Source organism: Telopea speciosissima, chromosome 4 (assembly GCF_018873765.1).
Source record: "Telopea speciosissima isolate NSW1024214 ecotype Mountain lineage chromosome 4, Tspe_v1, whole genome shotgun sequence".
NCBI classification, from domain to species: Eukaryota; Viridiplantae; Streptophyta; class Magnoliopsida; order Proteales; family Proteaceae; genus Telopea; species Telopea speciosissima.
Genome location: NC_057919.1, coordinates 69,009,509 through 69,030,719, shown reverse-complemented (window position 1 = coordinate 69,030,719; position 21,211 = coordinate 69,009,509). Strand labels below are relative to the sequence as shown.

Here is a 21,211-nt window from a genome sequence, read left to right as displayed (position 1 = left end):
ATTTAGACTTGCAATAGACATTCCAAGAAATTGAGAGACCTTCTTGTGATTTGAAGATTCACCTCTCCAGACCTTCGCATTAATGGAATCTAACTGAGAGCAGATAGATCGGAGAATGTAAAAATAGGACATCAAATTAGTTAGTACACAACATAAATCTGATTTGATTGGACACGATGCACAATATTGGAGAAAACCTGGGCTTGTTCCGAGAAAAACTTAGGGGAGATAATAAATAAATAGAGACATTAAAGGAGACATTTCCTTCACACCCAAATGCATGCAAATACGAATCCTGAGATCATATGGAGTATTTTAACCACAAAAAAAAAAAAATCCCTTGTGAAGGTATTTATTTCTTGACCAGAAAAACTGCAAAAAATATCTAAAATAGATTATATAGTCAAAACACCCTCCATTCTTGCCCGACAAAACACAAAAGTATCATCAGCAAATAGGTAGTGAGAGATTTCAAGAGCTGTCCTTACAATTTTGCTTCCTTTAAATAATTTCAAATACCTTTACGCAATCAATAAATGGAAGAACCCTTCCATAACAAGGATAAACCGAAAAGGACTCAAAGGCATCCTTGACGAATGCCCATAGAAGGCTCGATATAATTAAAAGCAGAATCAAAATTAGAATGAGACATATATATATATCTTTCATTATCTTTGGGGGCAGAGGATCGACACGCTATCAACATAGTTTTTAATATTGGCATCAATATCGGTCTTGGCCGATACCAATACCAATATCAATATGAATCATTTATACTTGCATCAGATGGTTTTGCTCTAATTTTTCTTTAAAATTTTTATTTTTTTATGATTTTGCCCTTACTATGAACCATTATGCTAGCTAATACAATATTGACCAAGTGTTGGTGTCAGCTTCATATTGATATGGATCAATCGATACAATTGATTCAATACTAATATTTGAAATTATTATAATCAACATAAGATAGAATCTTCTACGCCAAGCCAATGGAAGCATGCAAGGGGTCCCTCATAGTTTGTAAATATTTGAAGGTTATTTTTTTATGGGAAAAAGAATGTTGCTTGATCGTGTGACTCCTAAATCCAAACACAAGAGTGCGTGAAATTATCGTCCAACCTCTCCTGAAATAAAATAAATCCAACCATATTGATGCCCATTAGTGCGCTATCATTGGCACTGGTACTGATACAGAATCTACACGATCAAGCTACAATCTGTTGACCTTTTTTTTTTATTTTCTTACCTATCTAACTATCCAATGGGGAAAGGGGAGAGGAAGGGGTGCCATATGCCATAGAGTCCGGATCATCTCTAGCGCGCATCGGACAGTTGGGTAGGTTGGCATGCACTCCAAGGCCAGTGCCCAACCATCCGATGCGCACTAGAAAGGATTTTTACACTATGGCACAAGGTGAAGACAGGAGAAGCAAACCTATGACTTCCTAACAGCATGAGTGGTGCCATATAGCACAAGACGAAGACAAGAGAATCAAACCTGTGACTTCCTAAGAACATGCAATCTACCGACAAAACATCAACCAACTGAACAAGCAATTGTCTTGCTTGTGATATTATATGCTTAGTAATTCACATTCTACTCCAGGGTTTAAGTTGTTGCTGCTAAGTCAATGGTTGTGGAATCATCTCAATTTAAATGTATTTCATTTGTCAAAAAGATAAATAAATGGATTTTGTTGCTTCCTACGCAAAGGTATGGATGAAAATGAGTATCCTGCCCCTCCCATCCCACCCTGCCCACAAGGCCGTATGTTTACTTGAAGTGGTAGCGTGCCCAAACTCTGCCCTAAAATATATCCATACCATTCAATTATTTTTATTTTATTTTATTTTTTTTGTTGAATAATTTTTTGTCTTTTAATTTGTTCCTTTATGGTCACGTTTTAAGAAGACATATAAGTAACGTTTTTCCCTTTGATTTTATATTTAAAATTAAATATCATTGTAGTAGTTATTATCATCATTGAGATATTGTAACTATATTTTATAAAATCATAAAAAAAAAGTGATTTTTTTTTTTTGTTTTTGGTAGAATAAAAGTGAAACGTTTCTCAACATTTTGAAAGGTGATGTGATAATTTCAACTATAAGGCTATAGCCTATAAGCGTGAATTTAATATTTTCAAATATTTTTTTACGTATGAAAAATCAAGACCATATCGATAAAGCAACGAAACCAATTGAACTGATAGCTATTGGTTTTGGTTTAGTTTTTGTAGACTGAACACCTTATTGGTTTGGTTTCGATCTAGCGGTCTCGTATATGAAAACAAAATTAAAACAGACCGAAATCAAATTGAACTGATCAATTGAAACCCTAAAACTAAGGGTATGAATTGCAAACGAAAACCATTTATCAAAATCGAATTAAACCATTTGAGTTGGAACGGATAAACCATTTACTAATTGGATGGTGATACATCCAATATTCACCGAGCCAATCAACGATCGCCACGTGTCACAGGCGACCCGTTCCAAAGCCAAGGAGAATGAACCGGGTCCCAGCACTCGGACGCGGCCTCACCCAGGCGCGGCCACCACTCGGGGGCGGCCTCACCTAGGCGCGGCCACACATCAGGGCGCGGCCTCACCCAGGGGCGGCCACACATCCGGGGCACAGCCTCACCCCAGGCGCGGCCTCACCCAGGTGCGGCCACCACTTGGGCGCAGCCTCACCTAGGCGCGGCCACACCTCCAGGCCGGCGCGGCCTCACCTAGGCACGGCCACACATCCAGGCGCGGCCTGCACCCAGGCACAACATCGTGGGCACGTGAGGTGGGGGCTACCCATCTGCGGTCCGATCGTATCACTAAGACTCATGTCACTATCAGGTCTCTAGACCGCCGCTTAGAGGTCACGTCACCCAGACGGATTCAAGCACCAAGGACGTTATCACCACACGCGGGTATCTATCCACCAAGGATCCTGATGCCACCAGGACACTCCCTCCCACGGGGAGATGGCCAATCAGGATAAAGCCCCGTTACCCAAGGCCCCTATCCACTCAACGGCACAATCGCCATCAAACTGGGACTCTCCACACCGCCATATGCTACTATAAAAGGCAAGGTACACAACCCCATCTGGGAGATCAAAACTCATACTGAATAATCACTATTCATCTGTTTGCGCCAGGAGATCTAACTTTGGCATCGGAGAGCCCTAGGTCGGGACCACACCGGTTCTCTCTGTTGACCCCTTGGTCCACTTGCAAGTGACGGCACTCGTAGGACCGCTCGATGATTTCTTGACGCAACAGATTGGTGCCGTCTGTGGGAACGACGCTAGCCATTACAGCTACTAGCTCGCTTCCATATTCATTCAATGGCACGAAGGAAGATTACCACCACCAACAACAGAGCAAGGAATGGATCACCACCCCCAGAGTGCTCTCGCAAAGCCAACGACCCGGACCATGTCCCTTTGGAGGAAGAGATCCCCCTTAATGACCAGTTCGTGGTCGACGAGCCCAACAATGACGAGGCCGACGATGCGGGGGTAGAGGTGACACCTGACCCCAATGCTCCAGCCACTGTGGGTCAGATCAACGACCTGCAATGACAGATCCTCGATAAACAACGACTCTTTCGAGAATACTTGACGCAGCGTGCGACGTCTCATCGTCGAAGGACTTCACCATCAACAAGGGTGGAGTCCGTACCTCGACAAGAGCCGAACCCTAGGAGATCATCTCCCAGGGGCGTGAGATCAGAGAGACTTGCGCGACAGGCAACCCCCACTCCGCAGCGGGGGGAGCCTTCCCAGCATCCCAGGAGAACAAGAGACCTCTCGCCACGGTCAGAACGTGGGAGGACCCCAACACCCAAGGCGAGGGTGTCTAGCCCGCAGAGATCGGTCCGGAGGTCTGTGTTCGACGAACGACTGGAAGAAGGTCACATACCACAACGAAGCCGGACCTACAGAGAAGAAAGCCCCTCACCTTCACGACAGGGTTCATCACGGCGTGACCATTCCCCATCCCACCAACACTCAAGGCGAGAGGGGACATCCAGGAGAGAGCGTGAAAGGGGTCGCAGCGAACGTCCGGCCAGGCGTGGGGGGCAAACACGGGAAAAGGAGCTCGATCAAAGACTCCGCGACCTGGATGAGAAGCTGGAAGGGTTGAAGAAGCAGACCAAAGGCGAGACGCATTCCATACCTGGACAACACCCATTCTCGGCAGAGATCATGTCAGCCACACTACCTTCTAGGTTTCGACTACCCACCTTCGAACTCTACAGTGGTACCACTGACCCCAATGACCACATCAACTACTTTAATGGCATGATGATGCTGTATGGGGGGTCGGACGTGGTCTCCTGTCGGGCATTCCCGGCATCCCTCAAGGGAGCAGCCACATCATGGTTCTCCAGGCTACAACCGAGATCTATAGGCTCGTTCGCAGAGCTATGCGAATAGTTTGTCACCCGCTTCCAAAGCAGCGTCAAGCAGAAGAAGACCACCGTCAATCTACTGAACGTGGTACAGAATCCTGGGGAATCTCTCAGGGAATACGTTACCAGGTTCACCAAAGAATCCTTGGAGGTTCGAGACTTGGATGACCAGACACAGCATGCAGCCCTAGCAGGAGGTATTAGGGACCTGGACCTGATTAAGGACCTGACACGTCATGAGACCAGGACTATGAAAGAGCTCTTGGAGCGGTGCAACGAGTTTGCAAATATGGCCGAGGTACTACAAGCTAGAACAAAAATAATCGAGGCCAAGCCACAAGACAACAAGAGGTCAGCACCTGATGACCGCAAAGAGGGTAAGAGGTCGAGGACAGAGCGCCGACAAGAGAAGGGCAATCGCCCATCTAGGAGGACAGATCGCCGCCCAGAGAGAAGTGAGAGGGCAAGCACCCCCGAGTTCACACCACTGAACACCACCGGGTCCCAGATACTCATGCAGATCCAGGACCGTGACTTACTCCATTGGCCACGACCCATGCTAGCAGGACCAGAGAAGCGGAACCCTAACAAATACTGCCTCTTCCACAAAGAGAATGGGCACGACACAGAGGAGTGCAATCAATTAAAGAGAGAGATAGAGCAACTGGTAAGAGCAAGAAGCTTGAACAAGTATGTGAAGGGGAGACGTGACAACCGCTCAGGCCAAGGAGATAGAGGTCGCGACGAAGACAGAGTGGAACCAAGACGAGAAGAAAGAAGAACAGATCGAGAGAGAGACCGCCCAGAAGAGCAGAGAGATGCAACAGAACCTAGTGGCACCAAGGGACCTCCTATCCTCACCATACTTGGAGGACCGGGGCAAGAGTCCACCAGAAAAGCTAAAGCTCATGCCAGGTTCGTGGGAGTGGCAGAGAAGCCCAGCAAGATAGCCAGGACCGAGGCGGTGATCTCCTTCTCGGATGAAGACCTAGAAGGACTAAACTTCCCGCATGAAGATGCCCTGGTAGTACAGGTAGAGGTAGCCAATCGACCTGTACACAGGGTACTGATAGACACAGGGGCATCTATTGACGTACTCTCCTTGGACGCCTATCGACAGTTCGGGTTCGGGGACGACCAGCTCAAACCAGAGCCCACTTATCTCCATGGATTCTCAGGTGTCACCGCCTCCATCAGAGGTACCATAAAACTACCTGTCACCTTTAGGGTACACCCTCAACAAGTAACCATCATGGTGAATTTTATGGTAGTCAGGTTCGTGGTGTCCTTCAACGGCCTCTTAGGGCTACCATCACTAACAGCCCTTAGAGGAGTCATATCGCCACTTCACCTAAAGATGAAGTTCCCCACCGAGAATGGGGTAGGCGAAGTCCGAGGAGATCAGAAGAAAGCAAGGGAGTGCTATGCCACCTTCATGAAAAAGAACAATGGCAACACCCGTGGAATGACACTCTGCCTAGAGAGCATGGTCAGTGACCAGAGAGATGAACTGACAGAGAGAAGGGGAAGGCCAGTGGAAGACCTCATCCCCTGGCCCCTCAGCCAGGACGACCCCTCCAAGGTCGTTCAGGTTGGCTCGCTGTTAAATAAGGAACAGAAAGAAGGGCTTGGACACCTCCTCCAAGCAAACATGGATGTCTTCGCATGGTCGACCTCCGACATGCCGGGAATATCACGTTCCATAGCGGAACATCGACTACATGTCGACCCAACCAGGAAGCCCGTTCAACAGAAGCGGCGTAACTTCGCCCTCGACCGACAAGCAGCAATTAAGGAGGAGGTCGAGAAGTTAAGCCGATCAGGGTTCATCAGAAAGGAGAAGTTCCCAACCTGGCTCGCCAACGTGGTCATGGTACCAAAGCCAAATGGGAAGTGGAGGATGTGTGTCGACTATACCGACCTGAATAAGGCATGCCCAAAAGATGAGTATCCACTGCCCAGGATCGACCTATTGATTGACGCCACCGCCGGCCATGAGATGCTAAGTTTCATGGACGCCTACTCCGGATACAACTAGATCCTCATGTATGAGGATGATGAGTCTTACACCGCATTCCGGACGGATAAAGAGAACTACTGCTACCACGTCATGCCGTTCGGGTTAAAGAATGCAGGGGCCACCTATCAGAGGATGGTCAACAAGATGTTCAAGGAGCAGATCGGGCGCAACATGGAGGTATATGTGGATGACATGCTCGTGAAAAGCATCCACGCCAACCAACACCTGACCGACCTAGAGGAGGCATTTGCGGTACTGAGGAGGAACCAGATGAAGCTAAACCCTGCAAAGTGCGCCTTCGGCGTAACGTCAGGAAAATTCCTGGGGTTCATGGTTTCAGTCCGTGGAATAGAAGCCAACCCATCCAAGATCAAGGCCATCCAAGAAATGGCACCTCCTCGAACAGTCAGGGAAGTGCAGAGGTTGAATGGAAGGGTCGCCGCCCTTTCCAGGTTCGTGTCACGATCAGGTGATAAGTGCTTACCATTCTTTAAAACGTTGAAGAACCTCTGAAGCCCTAAAGATTTCACATGGACGGAAGAGTGCCAGAAGGCGTTCGGAGAATTGAAGGAGTACCTAAAGAGCCCACCACTGCTTGGGCGACCAAAACCTAACGAAGAGTTGCAGCTCTACCTGGCCACCACCCCTGTCGTGGTCAGCGTAGTACTGCTGATGGAAGAAGACAAAGTCCAGAGGCCCATCTACTACGTCAACCATGTTCTGATCGATGCAGAGACCAGGTACACTAGGATCGAGAAGGTAGCCTATGCATTGGTAATTGCAGCCAGGAAGCTACGACCATACTTCCAAGCCCATACCATCATAGTCCTCACAGACCTACCCCTGAAGAAGATACTACACAAGCCGGACGTCTCCGGGCGATTGATAGCATGGGCGGTGGAGTTAAGTGAGCATGACATCAGGTTCTAACCCAGGACTGCCATCAAAGGCCAAGCCTTGGCAGACTTCGTCGTTGAATGCACCTTACCAGAGACAGAGCCAGAAAAAAAAAAAAAAAAAAAAAGAGAGAGAGGCTAAGTGGCCACGGCCTTAAAAGACCACGACCAAGAGGTCACGGCCAAAGGGCCATGGTGGTCATAAATGGACGTCACCTATTAAGAAAAAAAAAAAAAAAATTCATGAATGGGTGCCATCCGTCAAGGGCCACCGCCCAAAAGCAAAAAAAAAAGAGAGAGAGGCCAAGTGGCTACAACCAAGAGGCCATGGCCAAAAGACCACGACCAAGGAGCCATGGTCAAAGGGCTATGGTCGTCATCAATGGACGTCACCTATCAAAAGAGAGGCCAAGTGGCTACGGCCAAGAGGCCATGGCCAAAAGACCATGACCAAGAGGCCACGGCCAAAGGGCTATGGTCGTCATCAATGGACGTCACCTATCAAGAGAGAAAAAAATAAATAAATAAATAAAATTTATGAATGGGTGCCATCCGTCAAAGGCCGCTGCCCAAAAGCAAAGAAGAAGAGAGAGAAGCAAGAAAAATAAAAAGGGGGTCTTTGGCCATGGCCAAGGACCATGATCGACAAACCATGGTAGAAGTTCGAGGTTCGTGGTTCAAGGTTCGAGGTCCGAGGTCAAGAAGTTTGAGATGGTTCGAGTTCTAAGGATCGAGAATGCAACTGTTGATGCACTGTCCAGGCTAGCCAATGATGAACTCAGAAACCTGGCTAATGCAGTGTACGTGGAAATATTACATGAGCTAACATGGCGGGAGAAGCAAGTTAATGAGATTGAGGAGGGGCCTAACTAGATGGACCCTATACTCAACTACCTACAGGACGACGTCTTACCAGAAGACAAGGCCGAGGCAAGGAAGATCAGGATGAGAGCTGCAAAGTACACCGTCCTAGACGGGGTACTATACAAGTGGGGGGCAACAGCACCACTAATCCGGTGCCTAGGACCCAAGGGGGCAGAGTACACCCTAACAGAAGTCTGTGAGGGGATATGTGGAAGTCACATGGGAGGACGAGCCCTAGCCTACAAAATCCTCCGCCAGGGACTAGACTGACCACGAATGCAAGAGGAGGCCATTCAATATGCCAAGAAGTGTGAGCAATGTCACTTGTTCACCCCAGTACCCCATCTACCCGCCACCAAGCTGACATCAATCCTCAACCCCATACCTTTTGCCATGTGGGGACTGGACATCTTAGGCAACTTCACCGCAGCACCGGGAAATAAAAAGTACCTGGTTGTTGCGATTGTCTACTTCACCAAGCGGGTCGAAGCTAAACCCTTGGCCAAGATAACAGAGACAGAGATGGAGAAGTTCGTCCGCGACGACGTCATCTACAGGTTTGGGGTACCACGGATCCTCGTCTCAGATAACGGCAAACAATTCAACAACCCCAAATTCCAAGCATTCTGTCACAGCTACAACATCGACTATCGGCCTGTGTCGGTAGCATACCCACAGGCCAATGGTCAGGTGGAGGTCACCAACAGAACACTACTGGAAGGAGTCAAGAAAAGGCTAGAGGGAGCCAAAGCAAAGTGGGTCGAAGAGCTACCAAGCGTCCTGTGGGCATACCGAACTATAGTACGGACACCCATAGGAGAGAGCCCCTTTCGCCTAGCATATGGCACTGACGCATTGGCGCCAGTAGAGGTCTGCGCCATGTCCCATAGGGTTCTGCACTTCAACGAACGTACCTATCTCGACGGACTATGGGCGAACCTAGACTTTATAGATGAGGTCCGTGAGAGAGCACTACTAAGGAATGTCGCCTACCAACAACATACTGCCAGGTACTATAATGCCAGGGTCAAGGAAAGGCTATTCCACCAGGGAGATCTAGTCCTACGGGGGCAAGTGCATTACGATCACAGCGAGGCAGTGAAGTCGATTACCAATAACCGGAAGGACCCTACATAGTCTCCAAGCGATACGTCCAGGGACCTACCGGTTGAAGACTCCGGGGGGCAAGAAGGTAGACCGTGCCTGGAACTCACTACACTTGAAGAAGTATTATCGGCAGGTAATGAAGAGGAGTTTGGCACCACCAACAGAGCAGATGAGATGGCATTACAATTTCAAGGATGAATTGAAAAAAATTCGGGAATACTCGGCTTCTTCTACTACTCAACTGAGGCTTCATGCCTAAGGCAACATGCCACCACTGAGGCTTCAGGCCTAAGGCGTCATGCCACCACTGAGGCTTTATGCCTAAGGCAACATGCCAACACTGAGGCTTTATGCCTAAGGCGTCATGCCACCACTGAGGCTTCATGCCTAAGGCTTTATGCCACCACTGAGGCTCTATGCCTAAGGCGTTATGCCACCCCTAAGGCTTCATGCCTAAGGCGTTATGCCACCACTGAGGCTTTATGCCTAAGGCAACATGCCACCACTGAGGCTTCAGGCCTAAGGCTTCATGCCACCACTGAGGCTTTATGCCTAAGGCAACATGCCAACATTGAGGCTTCATGCCTAAGGCGACATGCCAACACTGAGGCTTCAGGCCTAAGGCGACATGCCACCACTGAGGCTTCATGCCTAAGGCGTCATGCCACCATTGAGGCTTCATGCCTAAGGCGTCATGCCACTACTGAGGCTTTAAGCCTAAGGCGTCATGCCACCACTGAGGCTTCATGCCTAAGGCGACATGCCACCACTGAGGCTTCATGCCTAAGGCGACATGCCACCACTGAGGCTTCATGCCTAAGGCGTCATGCCACCGCTGAGGCCTCAAGCCTAAGGCGTTATGCCACCCCTGAGGCTTCATGCCTAAGGCTTTATGCCACCACTGAGGCTCTATGCCTAAGGCGTTATGCCACCCCTGAGGCTTCACGCCTAAGGCTTTATGCCATCTCTGAGGCTTCATGCCTAAGGCGTTATGCCACCCCTGAGGCTTCATGCCTAAGGCTTTATGCCACCTCTGAGGCTTCATGCCTAAGGCTTTATGCCACCATTGAGGCTTCATGCCTAAGGCTTTATGCCACCATTGAGGCTTCATGCCTAAGGCATTATGCCAATATTGAGGCTTTATGCCTAAGGCGTTATGCCACCACCGAGGCTTTATGCCCAAGGCGTTATGCCACCACTGAGGCGTCATGCCACTAAGGTCCGGGGACCACCGAGACAAGGCATCCCTATGGACCGCCAACTACATGAGATTGCATAGATCAATATCAAACCGACAAGGATCAAATCATATCAACATCTAAAGAAAGAGTCAAGTACATACAAAAGAAAGCATCACAATCCAAAAGTTATCATCCAAAAAGTCAACATCCAGAAAGAACATCTATAAAATCAGGGGGCATCTAGTGGAGGAACAGCCTCTGATCCAGAAGGAGACATCATATCAGCCTCAGCCGGACGAGCAACACTCTCCTCTGGTAAGAACGCACCCTCCTCTGTCACCACAACATCATCCTCAGGAGAGACACGAGCCACTATAGCAGTCTCAGGTAGCAGCGTAGTGACCTCAGGGAACCTTGAGAAGTCATAATCACGGGTCTTCTCCAGAATGCGAACACCAAGTCCGAAGAAGTCAAGACGCTAGGAATGAAAACCAACTTACTCTTAAGGTCACCAACAGAAATAGAAGCTCTGGAGGCCCCACGACCCCTACTAGGGAAGGAATCTCCAGAAACCTCCTCCTCCCCTTCACTAGCAACAGGGGAAGGCAAAGAAGAAAAAGTATCCGCGAGGGAAGAAGACTCCTCAAGGGATCCAACCACGACCGCAGTCGGATCAGAGTCATTAGGTGATGACATGGATAAATAATGAAGCAGACTAGCTACTTGCTCAGAGTAATGACCTCCCAGACAAGAAGCTAGCAAGAAAAATGAAATGAAGACCACCTGCAAAGTATAAACAGCAGATCCATCACAGACAAGAAGAAGAAGGAGAGTGGACAAGCATGAGGGTCCATCACACCCACGCTGTGGCCACCATAGGCGCGGCCTCACACCCACAGGCACAGCCATCCCAGGCGCAACCTCACACCCGCAGGCGACGGCCACCCAGGCACGGCGACCCAATGGCCTCACTCCCACAGGCGCGGCCTCAAGCCCCACAAGCGCGGTGACCCAGGGGCAGCCTCACGCCCCACCGGCGCAGCCTCGCTCCCGCAGGCACAGCCACCCTAGGTGCGGCCACACCCGCAGGCATTGCCTCACCTAGGCGCAGCCCTGCATAAAAAATAAAAAAAAGGAAAAAGAAAGAGAAGGGGTCGAGCTTACCTCAAGGGGAAGACGATCGCACGGGGAGGCAGGCACACGACGACGCGGCCACACCACTGGCACGATCAAGTGACAAAGACCACCAGAGGCAAGGCACTCAAGCCAAGCACCACTGAAGCCCTCCCAGCAAACAAGACACTAAGTGAGCACAAAGCAAACACAAGGACCCAAAATCAAGCAAAAATGGATACTAGTCTAGGTGACCCAAAAATAAGCACATGGTGGGCACCAAAGAGAGGACAAAAGACAAAAAGGAGAATGCAAAGGGGGAATTAAAGGAGAGCAAAAGAGGAGACAAAAAGTAAGAAAGAGAAATGAGAAGTGAAAGAAGAGAAAGTGAGAGGAAGGAACATATACCTACAAAAAACAAAAAAAGAAAAAGTGTAGGAGAAAAGGTTTGACCCCCCAACCTCTCCTACCTCATTAGTGGATTTACAGACACACCCCACAAGGAAAGTCTATTCGCAGCAGACCCCTTACTATGCAAAGGCACTTACTCTCTTGGACATCCTATCCCAAGAGAGTGGGGGGCAAATGATACATCCAATAGTCACCGGGCCAATCAACGATCGCCACGTGTCACAGGCGACCCGTTTCATAGCCAAGGAGAACGAACCGGGTCCCAGCACTAGGGCGCGGCCTCACCCAGGCGTGGCCACCACTCAGGCGCGGCCTCACCTAGGTGCGGCCACACATCAGGGTGCGGCCTCACCCAGGCATGGCCACCCCTCGGGCGCGGCCACACATCCGGGGCGCGGCCTCACCTAGGCACGGCCTCACCCAGGTGCGGCCACCACTTGGACGCGGCCTCACCTAGGCACGGCCACACATCCAGGCGCGGCCTCACCCAGGCTCGGCCTGCACCCAGGCACAGCATCGTGGGCACGTGAGGTGGGGGCTACCCATCTATGATCCGATCGTATCGCTAAGACTCATGTCACTATCAGGACTCTAGACCGCCGCTTAGAGGTCACGTCACCCAGACGGATTCAAGCACCAAGGACGTTATCACCACACGCGGGTATCTATCCACCAAGGATCTTGATGCCACCAGGACACTCCCTCCCACGGGGAGATGGCCAATCAGGATAGAGCCCCGTTACCCAGAGCCTCTATCCACTCAACGGCACAATCGCCATCAAACTGGGACTCTCCACACCGCCATATGCTACTATAAAAGGCAAGGTACACAACCCCATCCGGGAGATCAAAACTCATACTGAATAATCACTATTCATCTATTTGCGCCAGGAGATCTAACTTTGGCATCGGAGAGCCCTAGGCCGGGACCACACCGGTTCTCTCTGTTGACCCCTTGGTCCACTTGCAGGTGACGGCACTCGCAGGACCGCTCTATGATTTATTGACGCAACAGATGGATTATGATTTTAAAAGGTAAAACCGTTTAGTGAACGGTGTTATTGAAATCATCGATTTCGAACCTATTAGTTAGGGCTATAATAGGGCCGGGCTTTTTAAAACCCCAACCCAACCCTAAGTCCCCTTAGCTAGGCCCAGGCCCGACCTGAACCTGACTCAAGACCTGAAAAATCCAACCCTAACCCACCCTTAGGGTCAGACCGGGCTGACATTGATTGGCCCTGACCATGGAATGAGGGAAGGGAGAGATGCAGGGCCTAGACTACATTGGGTTGGATCAGGGAGAGCACTATTAATTTTACATAAAATAACACAATAAAGTATATCAATATATATTTTATGGGAAGCAGTTTTCTATTCAAGAGTGTGGCCTACGCTAGCACTCCCATGTATCTATCTTTCTCCTCAAAACATTAGGGCATAGGTATCTTTTCATATGGGTAGGAGAGAGATGGACTCTATAGGCGACACTCCCAAATAGAGATCTTTTTCCCATATTTTATAGTATAACTTAAAACAAGGTCGGGCCAGACTCAGTCCAAGGCCTCAACTTTGGCTCATCCCGACCCTAACTCTGGGCCAAAAATTTCCAGCCCTAACCTGCCCTCAGGGCCATGTTTCTCAGCCCCAAGCCCTTTTCGGGCTCAAGGCGGGGTCGGGCAGGCAAGGCCAAACTTTCACCCCTAGTATTAGTACCATTACATTAATAAATCGATTAGTCCGAGTATTTTATATACAGTATTTAGCTTTTTTATAATGAACATACACGATGTACATGTCACAATTTGGGCCTACATGCTGTGTTTCAAGCCCAATCATCAGGTTTCTTAATGGGCTTCAACAATAGGTTCGTTCCAATTGGACCCATACTTATTATCTAAAACCGGCAACAAAACCGAAATCAAAATAGGTAAAAACCGTTTATCAGTTGGTATCGATTTGGGTTATTGGAATCATTTATTAAAGGGTACAATACACGTACCCCCTATAATGCACCTAATATTCCTCGTACCCCCCTCAGGTTCTGAAAAGTCCACCTATTACCCTTGCAAATTCCACGTACCACCCCTACTTTACCCCCCCTAATTCCATATAAATCCAAACCGTTAAGTTTAACCGTTAAGTACTAAAAATTTGACCATTTTATCCTTTCTTGTATGTTTATAAATTTGAAAAGACCTAATTGCCCTGACCTATTTGTTTATAATATGAAAAGATTTTTTTGCCCTAACCTAATTTGATAAGACCTTTTTACCCTCACTATTTGTAACAACCTAACCCAACCTAATTACTAAAATGCCCTTGCTAGGGCATAATTACCAAAATACCCTCATCTCCCCCAAAATCCCCAAAAAAGGGTGAGAAACTGAAGTTGAAACAGGCTAAACATAACAGCAGAGCTTAGTCTTCCCGTCTGAAGCTCTGGTAATGGCGAGATTCCCTAAACTCCTTATTTAGGGTTCTTTGATACAAATTACTTTCTTCTTCCTCATCCTGCCCAACGCTTTGTATTCCTTTCAGTGAAAGGAGATTTGCTTGATCGGACCTTTTCCGTGAAGGATAAAACGAAGGTTAGCATTTCCTTCTTTTGGAACTAGAATTGATCAGTTTTGATCTAGAATTCATTTACTTTTCTTCTCCATTTAAAGCATTTCATAATTCTACAAGAAAGAGAAGTCGGAAGGCATAGACATTGGCTCAGTTTTCGTTTCGAGAAATTCTGTTCTTAGATCAGTCCGTTAAGAGTTCCGTGTTTCTCGTTGGAAATACGATCTTGTTCAGGATCCTTTGCCTTTTCATATTTTGGATCCTTGATCAGCGATCTGTAAATGAAAAGGATGCTACCACCAGCTGTTTTCGGGTCTTGGGGTTGTCAATCTATTGCTAGATTTGTTTTTAAATCGTCACAGCTTGAATTTGAATTTGGAGTGCAGCTGCAGGAGGTTGATGGATTTTGGGGAAGATGAGGATATTTTGGTAATTATGCCCTAGCGAGGGCATTTTAATAATTAGGCTGGGTTAGGTTCTTAAGAACAAATAGTGGGGGGTAAAAGGGTCTTATCAAATTAGGTTAGGGCAAAAAGATCTTTTCATATTATGACCAAATAAGTCAGGGCAATTAGGTCTTTTCAAATTTATAAACATAGAAGAAAGGGTAAAATGATCAAGTTTTTAGCACTTGACGGCTAAACTTAACGGTTTGGACTTATTTGGAATTAGGGGGGTAAAGTAGGAGTGGTACGTGGAATTTGTAGGAGTAATACGTGGACTTTTCAAAACCTTAGGGGATACGAGGATTATTGGGTGCATTATAGGAGGGTGAGTGTACTTTACCCTTTATTAAATGGTTAAGTTCTGTTTTCTACCATTCATATCTTGAACCAATTCATCCAAACTGAACTGATTAACACACTTACCCACATTCCGGGGGATGATCCGGCAAGAGTGCATCCCTACGTGTGAATGACTCGCCGGCATTCATCTGTTCATGTACATAATCAGGTTCTAAGTTTTAACATGTCTGCAAAGCATGGTTTTAGTATTCGGTATTGAATCGCTAGAATCGCCAATTTGAATCAGTATTGCAGGGATCCATACCGATACTTGGCCGATTAGGTTTCAATACAGACCAATGGTAAAATGGTAAGAAATACATTTTTAAATGAAATTAAGGGCAAATCCGTGCAATACAGGTCGGTATCCGGAGGAGAAAGAAAAAAAAATTTGGTACGCCCGGGGGAAAAAAATTTGCTGCTACGCTTCTGGCAGCCAAGGAAATTGAATAATTCACTTCCCTTTGATTCATAAGTACCCTCCTAAGTTTTTGTATTTTCAAATATACCCTTTAAAATCTCATTTCCTTGGCTGCCAGTCTTCGTGCTACAAGTGTCGAGCAACAAAATTTCGTCCAGTATCCGGTTCCAATTACTAAATCCCTGCTGAAATCTGGTTGGTAAAGGAAAGCCACTGAAAATTTTTATTTTTTTTCCAGCCTAAACTCCAAAGATCTATTACAGATTTACAACTTACAACTTACAACGCCATTCTGTGAACTACTGGGTTGCAGGGAATAAACTCCCCTGAAGGGCCTCAACGAACATAGAAATCAACAATGGCAGAATTGCAGGTGAGCTGTTTTTAATGAAATAGAGCAGCTAAGCCATCATTGGTCGTTGTGTGTTTCCGGAAGAGAATCAAGCATGATTCTGAGCGTTGTTGCCCTTCTCAACGTCATCTTCGTCGTGCCAACTCTCAGAATGCAGACTCAGAGATTGCGTCTTTAAGATTTTCTGGAAGCTCTGATGCCGAGCAACGGATGTCTTGGGAAGGCTTCTGCCCTTATGGAGGTTCCGATGTTTACTCTTTTTGGTTTCATCGTCTTCGTATAGATCCATCTCAATGCCTCCACGTACAAGGTGAGCCGAACCTTCTTCCTCCACCTTCTCAATGGATTTCTGGCTTGCCGACTTCTTCTTGTACATTGCATAGATCACAAGCTGTAGCGATCCTAGAAAGAAACCAATGATGTTGGGTATCTGCAAATGTATAGAACGATTGATGTTATGTGCCTAATGGGGTTTAAATTAGTATGTGAATGCTAAATTGGGTCAGTCTAATATGAGATAGGTTAAAGTTTTTGATTTAACGTGTTCCATTTACTCTGGAGTTTTCGGTGTATCGATCAAATACCCAACATTTGATATCAAAGTAAGGACGCTAGATTGGGCCAACCTAGTGTGGGATAGTTTCAGCAATGTAAACCGGTTGGGTTCAATCGGGCCTAACTGGGCCTCGAGGTGCTTAAAGCCTACATCGTGACCGCCCATTTATATAATCGGGTCGGTCTTGGACGGGCTAAGTCAGGCTAGGGCTATAATCGGGTAATATAACCGGATCTTACACAATGCAAAACTAGGCTATGGGCATGTTTAAATCTAAATAGGCTTTAAACGGTGCTGCCATTTCAGAGTAGTGTGACGTTCAATTTCGTTCCTTTCCAAATCTAGGATTCCAGACTTCTTGTCCTTTTTTAATATTCTAAACTATAATTTTTTATTTACTTTGTGCTCTCTTGGGTGCTATTGGCGTTGGTGAAAAATCCCTACTGTAATTGGTACAACATTTTAGATAAAGTATCTCCAATCTAGTAAATTTCATAAAATTTCCTCTTAATTTTCATACACAGGTAAATAATGACACAGTCACACAAGGGAGAATGGGATTGAGCTCCTCTCCAGGGAGCCCAACATGCCTAGGGGGCATCCAGCCGTTGGGCTGTGCCACACACATCCCTAGGCATGCGTCGAGATGTATGTAGCACAAACCAACCCTTGGATGCCCCCTTGGCACTCCCTAGGCGCTGAGCTCCCTGGACAGGAGCCGAATTCGAGGAAACTGAGAGAGGTAAGGGGAGGGGAAGTTTACAAATTAAAGGGTCGGACTGTAGCCAGACGGGTTAGGTTGGGCCTGGAATCGATCAGTCCGGTGGGGTGCCCCACAAGCTAGGACCCTACACCAGGACCGCCCAATTACTAAACTTATCAGGTTGGGCTTTAGTTGAGCAGGCTTGATCAGATCTGCCAAGCCAAGCCTGAAATTGGCACCCCTAAATAGGTTAAAGGGTTTAATTTAACAAGTTATATCAATTCTAAAGTTTTTTGTGCATGATTAAGTACCCAACATTTGGTATCTGAATCGTACACTACATCACCCGTTCAACCAACCGAACTTAGCGGTTGGTCACGCCTATTTTGACTAACTTGTAAGGATAAATTCAATCTAGGCTCCCAAATTATGATTTTTTTTCGTGTACAGTTCCCTAGTTTCTCTCACAAGAGGAGGATGGACCCCACCTAGGTAGACTGTTCGATCAGGTGCTCAAGATGGGTCCCACCCCCTCTTGTGAGAGGAACTAGGGAACCGCACCGGTCAAGAACCGTAGACGGTAACGACTCACCTCAGTCTCTCAGATAACTTCATCAAAAAAATAAAAATAAAAAGTCTCGAGAGAAAAATGATTGATAGAAAAGAAAGAAAGAAAAAAAGGTTAGAGAAAAGCTCAGAGAAAACTGTTACCGACTTTATACGAGAAAGAAAGAGAGACACTACCATACACATGAAAAAGTTCTACTCAAAAAGGTTAGAGAAAAGCTGTTACAGACTTACCCCAACGAAGAAGTCCTTGACGAGCACAGCATACACAGACCAAACACCTCCATTGAGGAACAAGAAAAAAGATAGCGAGAATGGCATGTATTCTACACTCTTCGTCTTTATCACCGTTCTCTGCAATTATATTTTTCATCCATTTCCACAAACACATCATATCCATACTTTTTCTTCAAAAACCCATCAAAAAAACAAGAGACTTGAATCTTACTTACCATGGCTGCAAGTGGTGAAGCATACATGCCTAAAGTTAATCCTGCACATATAGTTCCTACTACAGTCAATCGAAGACCTCGATGGATCACCAGAAGACTCAATCCCACCACCAACCCAAAAAACCCTATATTCAATACTGCAACCAATTTCATCGATTTCACCTGAACAAGAACAACCCGAAATCCATGTTAATCAATGATTAAATAGAGAGGTGAAGAGATGAGTAGATGAGTAGATGAGTTACCTTAGTCTCCTTGGGAGCATAGATGAGAAAAAGGGTAACATAGATGAACTGTAAGAAAGTGCCAGCACCATTGACAGTGGCAATGAGCAAACCACCAGGTTTCATTAGTCCATAGAAAGTCCATAAAGATGTGCTCAGTAGTGTACAGATGTAGGGAAGCCCTTTGAAATCCTCTGTAGATTTCTTCTTCACTACTCTACTGAAAGTCCCTCTGCAATTTAACACTCCAAACCCATTAAATTAGTTGTGATATCTACAAATCAAATTTCTTTCAAAACCAAAGAAATAAAGAAGAAGATACTTTAAAGTACTCACATGGGAGAAGTAAACACAAGTATGGAGATGATGTTTCCTGCCAAAAAAATAAAAATAGAATATAGAATCAGAATAAATTAAATGAAGATAACTGGTTCATGGGTAGTAATTAGAAAAATTAGTAGTACTCACCAATGATCCCAACAATGAAGCTTAAGCTGGCCATAGATGATTGAGAGGAAGAAATCAAGAAAACCCTCCTGCAGTTCTGCTTAGAATAGTGAATGAACAGCAGGTAAAGATTAATAAGATTGTCGGTACTGGGACAAAGAGATAGGAAATGAGGTGTCGGTTCTGGAGTTCTGGGTGCCCTGTCCTTGTCCTGGCACATGCCCTTCCACCCTCTTTTATATCTCACTTGCTCTTCTTTTTTTCTGTTTTTTTTTTTTTCTGGAATTACAGAGATATAACATGTGAGGTGGTTTCATGTTTGGGTTTGCTTTCCATTACTTTTTGGCTTCAGGACCACTGTTCCATCACATAGATCTGTCTTATTTCCCCTGGAAGAAGAAAAGGATACAAGCAATCATTCTTATTGGGTAGTCCCCCCTTTCTTGTCTTCCTTTAAGCTCATGGAAGTGAGGAAATGAGACTAGAACATACTAATCCACTTAGCAATCTTACCCAACCTTTGTTAGGTAATCCTCTTAAACTCAAATAAAACTCAAATATTACTCAAATCGATCTCGAATCCTCTTTCTCATCACCCCACCACCACCACCACAGAAAAAAGATACATGGAAGGTATGGAAATGATTCATGCATGGCCTGGTTTTATTTGAAAAAAGACTCTGACCGTACCAATTTAGGGTAACCGCCCACGATATCAATACTTAAATCCTTGATCTGCTAAAGAGTTAGTAGTACTTTAAAGAGTGACGGAACGTCCTCATTGGGGTTTGGCGGTTTCTGAATCAAACCTAACTGCTTAAATACTTATACAGGGAGTGCTTACAGTTATATGGCCAGGAAGGAAATGTGGGATCAGATTTCAGAAAGATTGGCCGATTACAGATCAAATTCTACCTGACCATGCTCTGGGGTTAGGTTCAAACAATTGTCTACACGAAACGAAACGAAACGAAACGACAGTTTCAAAACAAAAGCGATGGTTTCTAGTAAAGGCACAATCGATGTGAGACTAAATTCTATTGCAAAACACTGGAAACATAGGGACTCCTCGGGAAAGTGGTATTCAATTCTAACTTGATTTGAACTCGCTGGATTCACTTCCCCATTTCAATTTTCAACACAATTAAAACAGGGGAATAGGGGGGACAAAAAAACGACAATTTCAAGTGGAGGCCTAAATTCCACTGTTACGATCCATATCGAATCAGATGTGGGGCTGCTGATCTCATATCAGTATACCGTGTCGTATTGAGTAATATATATCGATATTAGTGAGTATAGATACGATACTTTTTTTGAAGAAATATACATACGATACTTATTTTTCAAATAAAGTTTGTATTGATTGATACAGCCCAATAAGGGAGCGACACTGTCCGATATAGTTAAGATACACTTGATATGCATCCTTTTAAACCTGCAAAATAGAAACCTTGAGTAATACAAAACTGAGAGCAACCGAAGGCCTTGAAAACTTGTTTTTCTCTTCAATGAGTCTGGAGGAAATTAACTAACATAAAAAACAACTCTAACCTTCACCATTTCAACAAATTTTGAGGACTTACGATGTTCAAATCATGGATCGAAACAAGTTTATCTTAAAAAACGATAAAGTTATAGATTTTTTTTTTGGTTATGCAATATGTCTCACTTGATTAGATAAAAACGATTCAAATCTTTGCATCAAAATGATATATATTTTCATATTGCATAATAAGGTGTTTTATGCTTTAAATTTGAATTTTATATGTATCATAAATATATCCATGCATTTTTTACCATTTTCATGCATATATTTAACGAATACCCGATACTTAAATCCTTGGGTCTTAGGTTCCCACATCGCTCACCTTATAATTAGTTGTTTATGGGGTTGAGCAATCAATCCTTGATCCCAACACTCGCACAAAAGGGGCAACTTGATACTAAAGTAAAGTCCCTAGAAAAGTACCTGTTGTCAAACTAATTAATATCATGGAGTAGAATGGCCTCGTTTAGAAAACATTCTACATGCAATGGAAACGTTTGTAAATTACTACCAGATTAGAGAACCTTGTATGGGTAGCAATTATACAGGAGTTGTTATGGTAGCAGAGATATTGAAAGG

The 21,211-nt window shown here is 45.7% G+C and overlaps 1 protein-coding gene across 1 annotated transcript; it reads right to left on the bottom strand.

Annotated features, from left to right (window-relative positions):
• Positions 1-16,222: 16,222 nt before the first annotated feature.
• Positions 16,223-19,219, bottom strand: LOC122659593 (bidirectional sugar transporter SWEET16-like). Its single transcript, XM_043854693.1, has 6 exons — positions 19,105-19,219; positions 18,973-19,009; positions 18,658-18,868; positions 18,413-18,574; positions 18,195-18,314; positions 16,223-16,564 (listed from the first exon to the last, which is right to left on the bottom strand). The coding sequence occupies exons 1-6, from the start codon at positions 19,136-19,138 to the stop codon at positions 16,223-16,225; spliced, it is 906 nt and encodes a 301-aa protein (XP_043710628.1). The 5' UTR covers positions 19,139-19,219.
• Between the last annotated feature and the right edge of the window lie 1,992 nt (positions 19,220-21,211).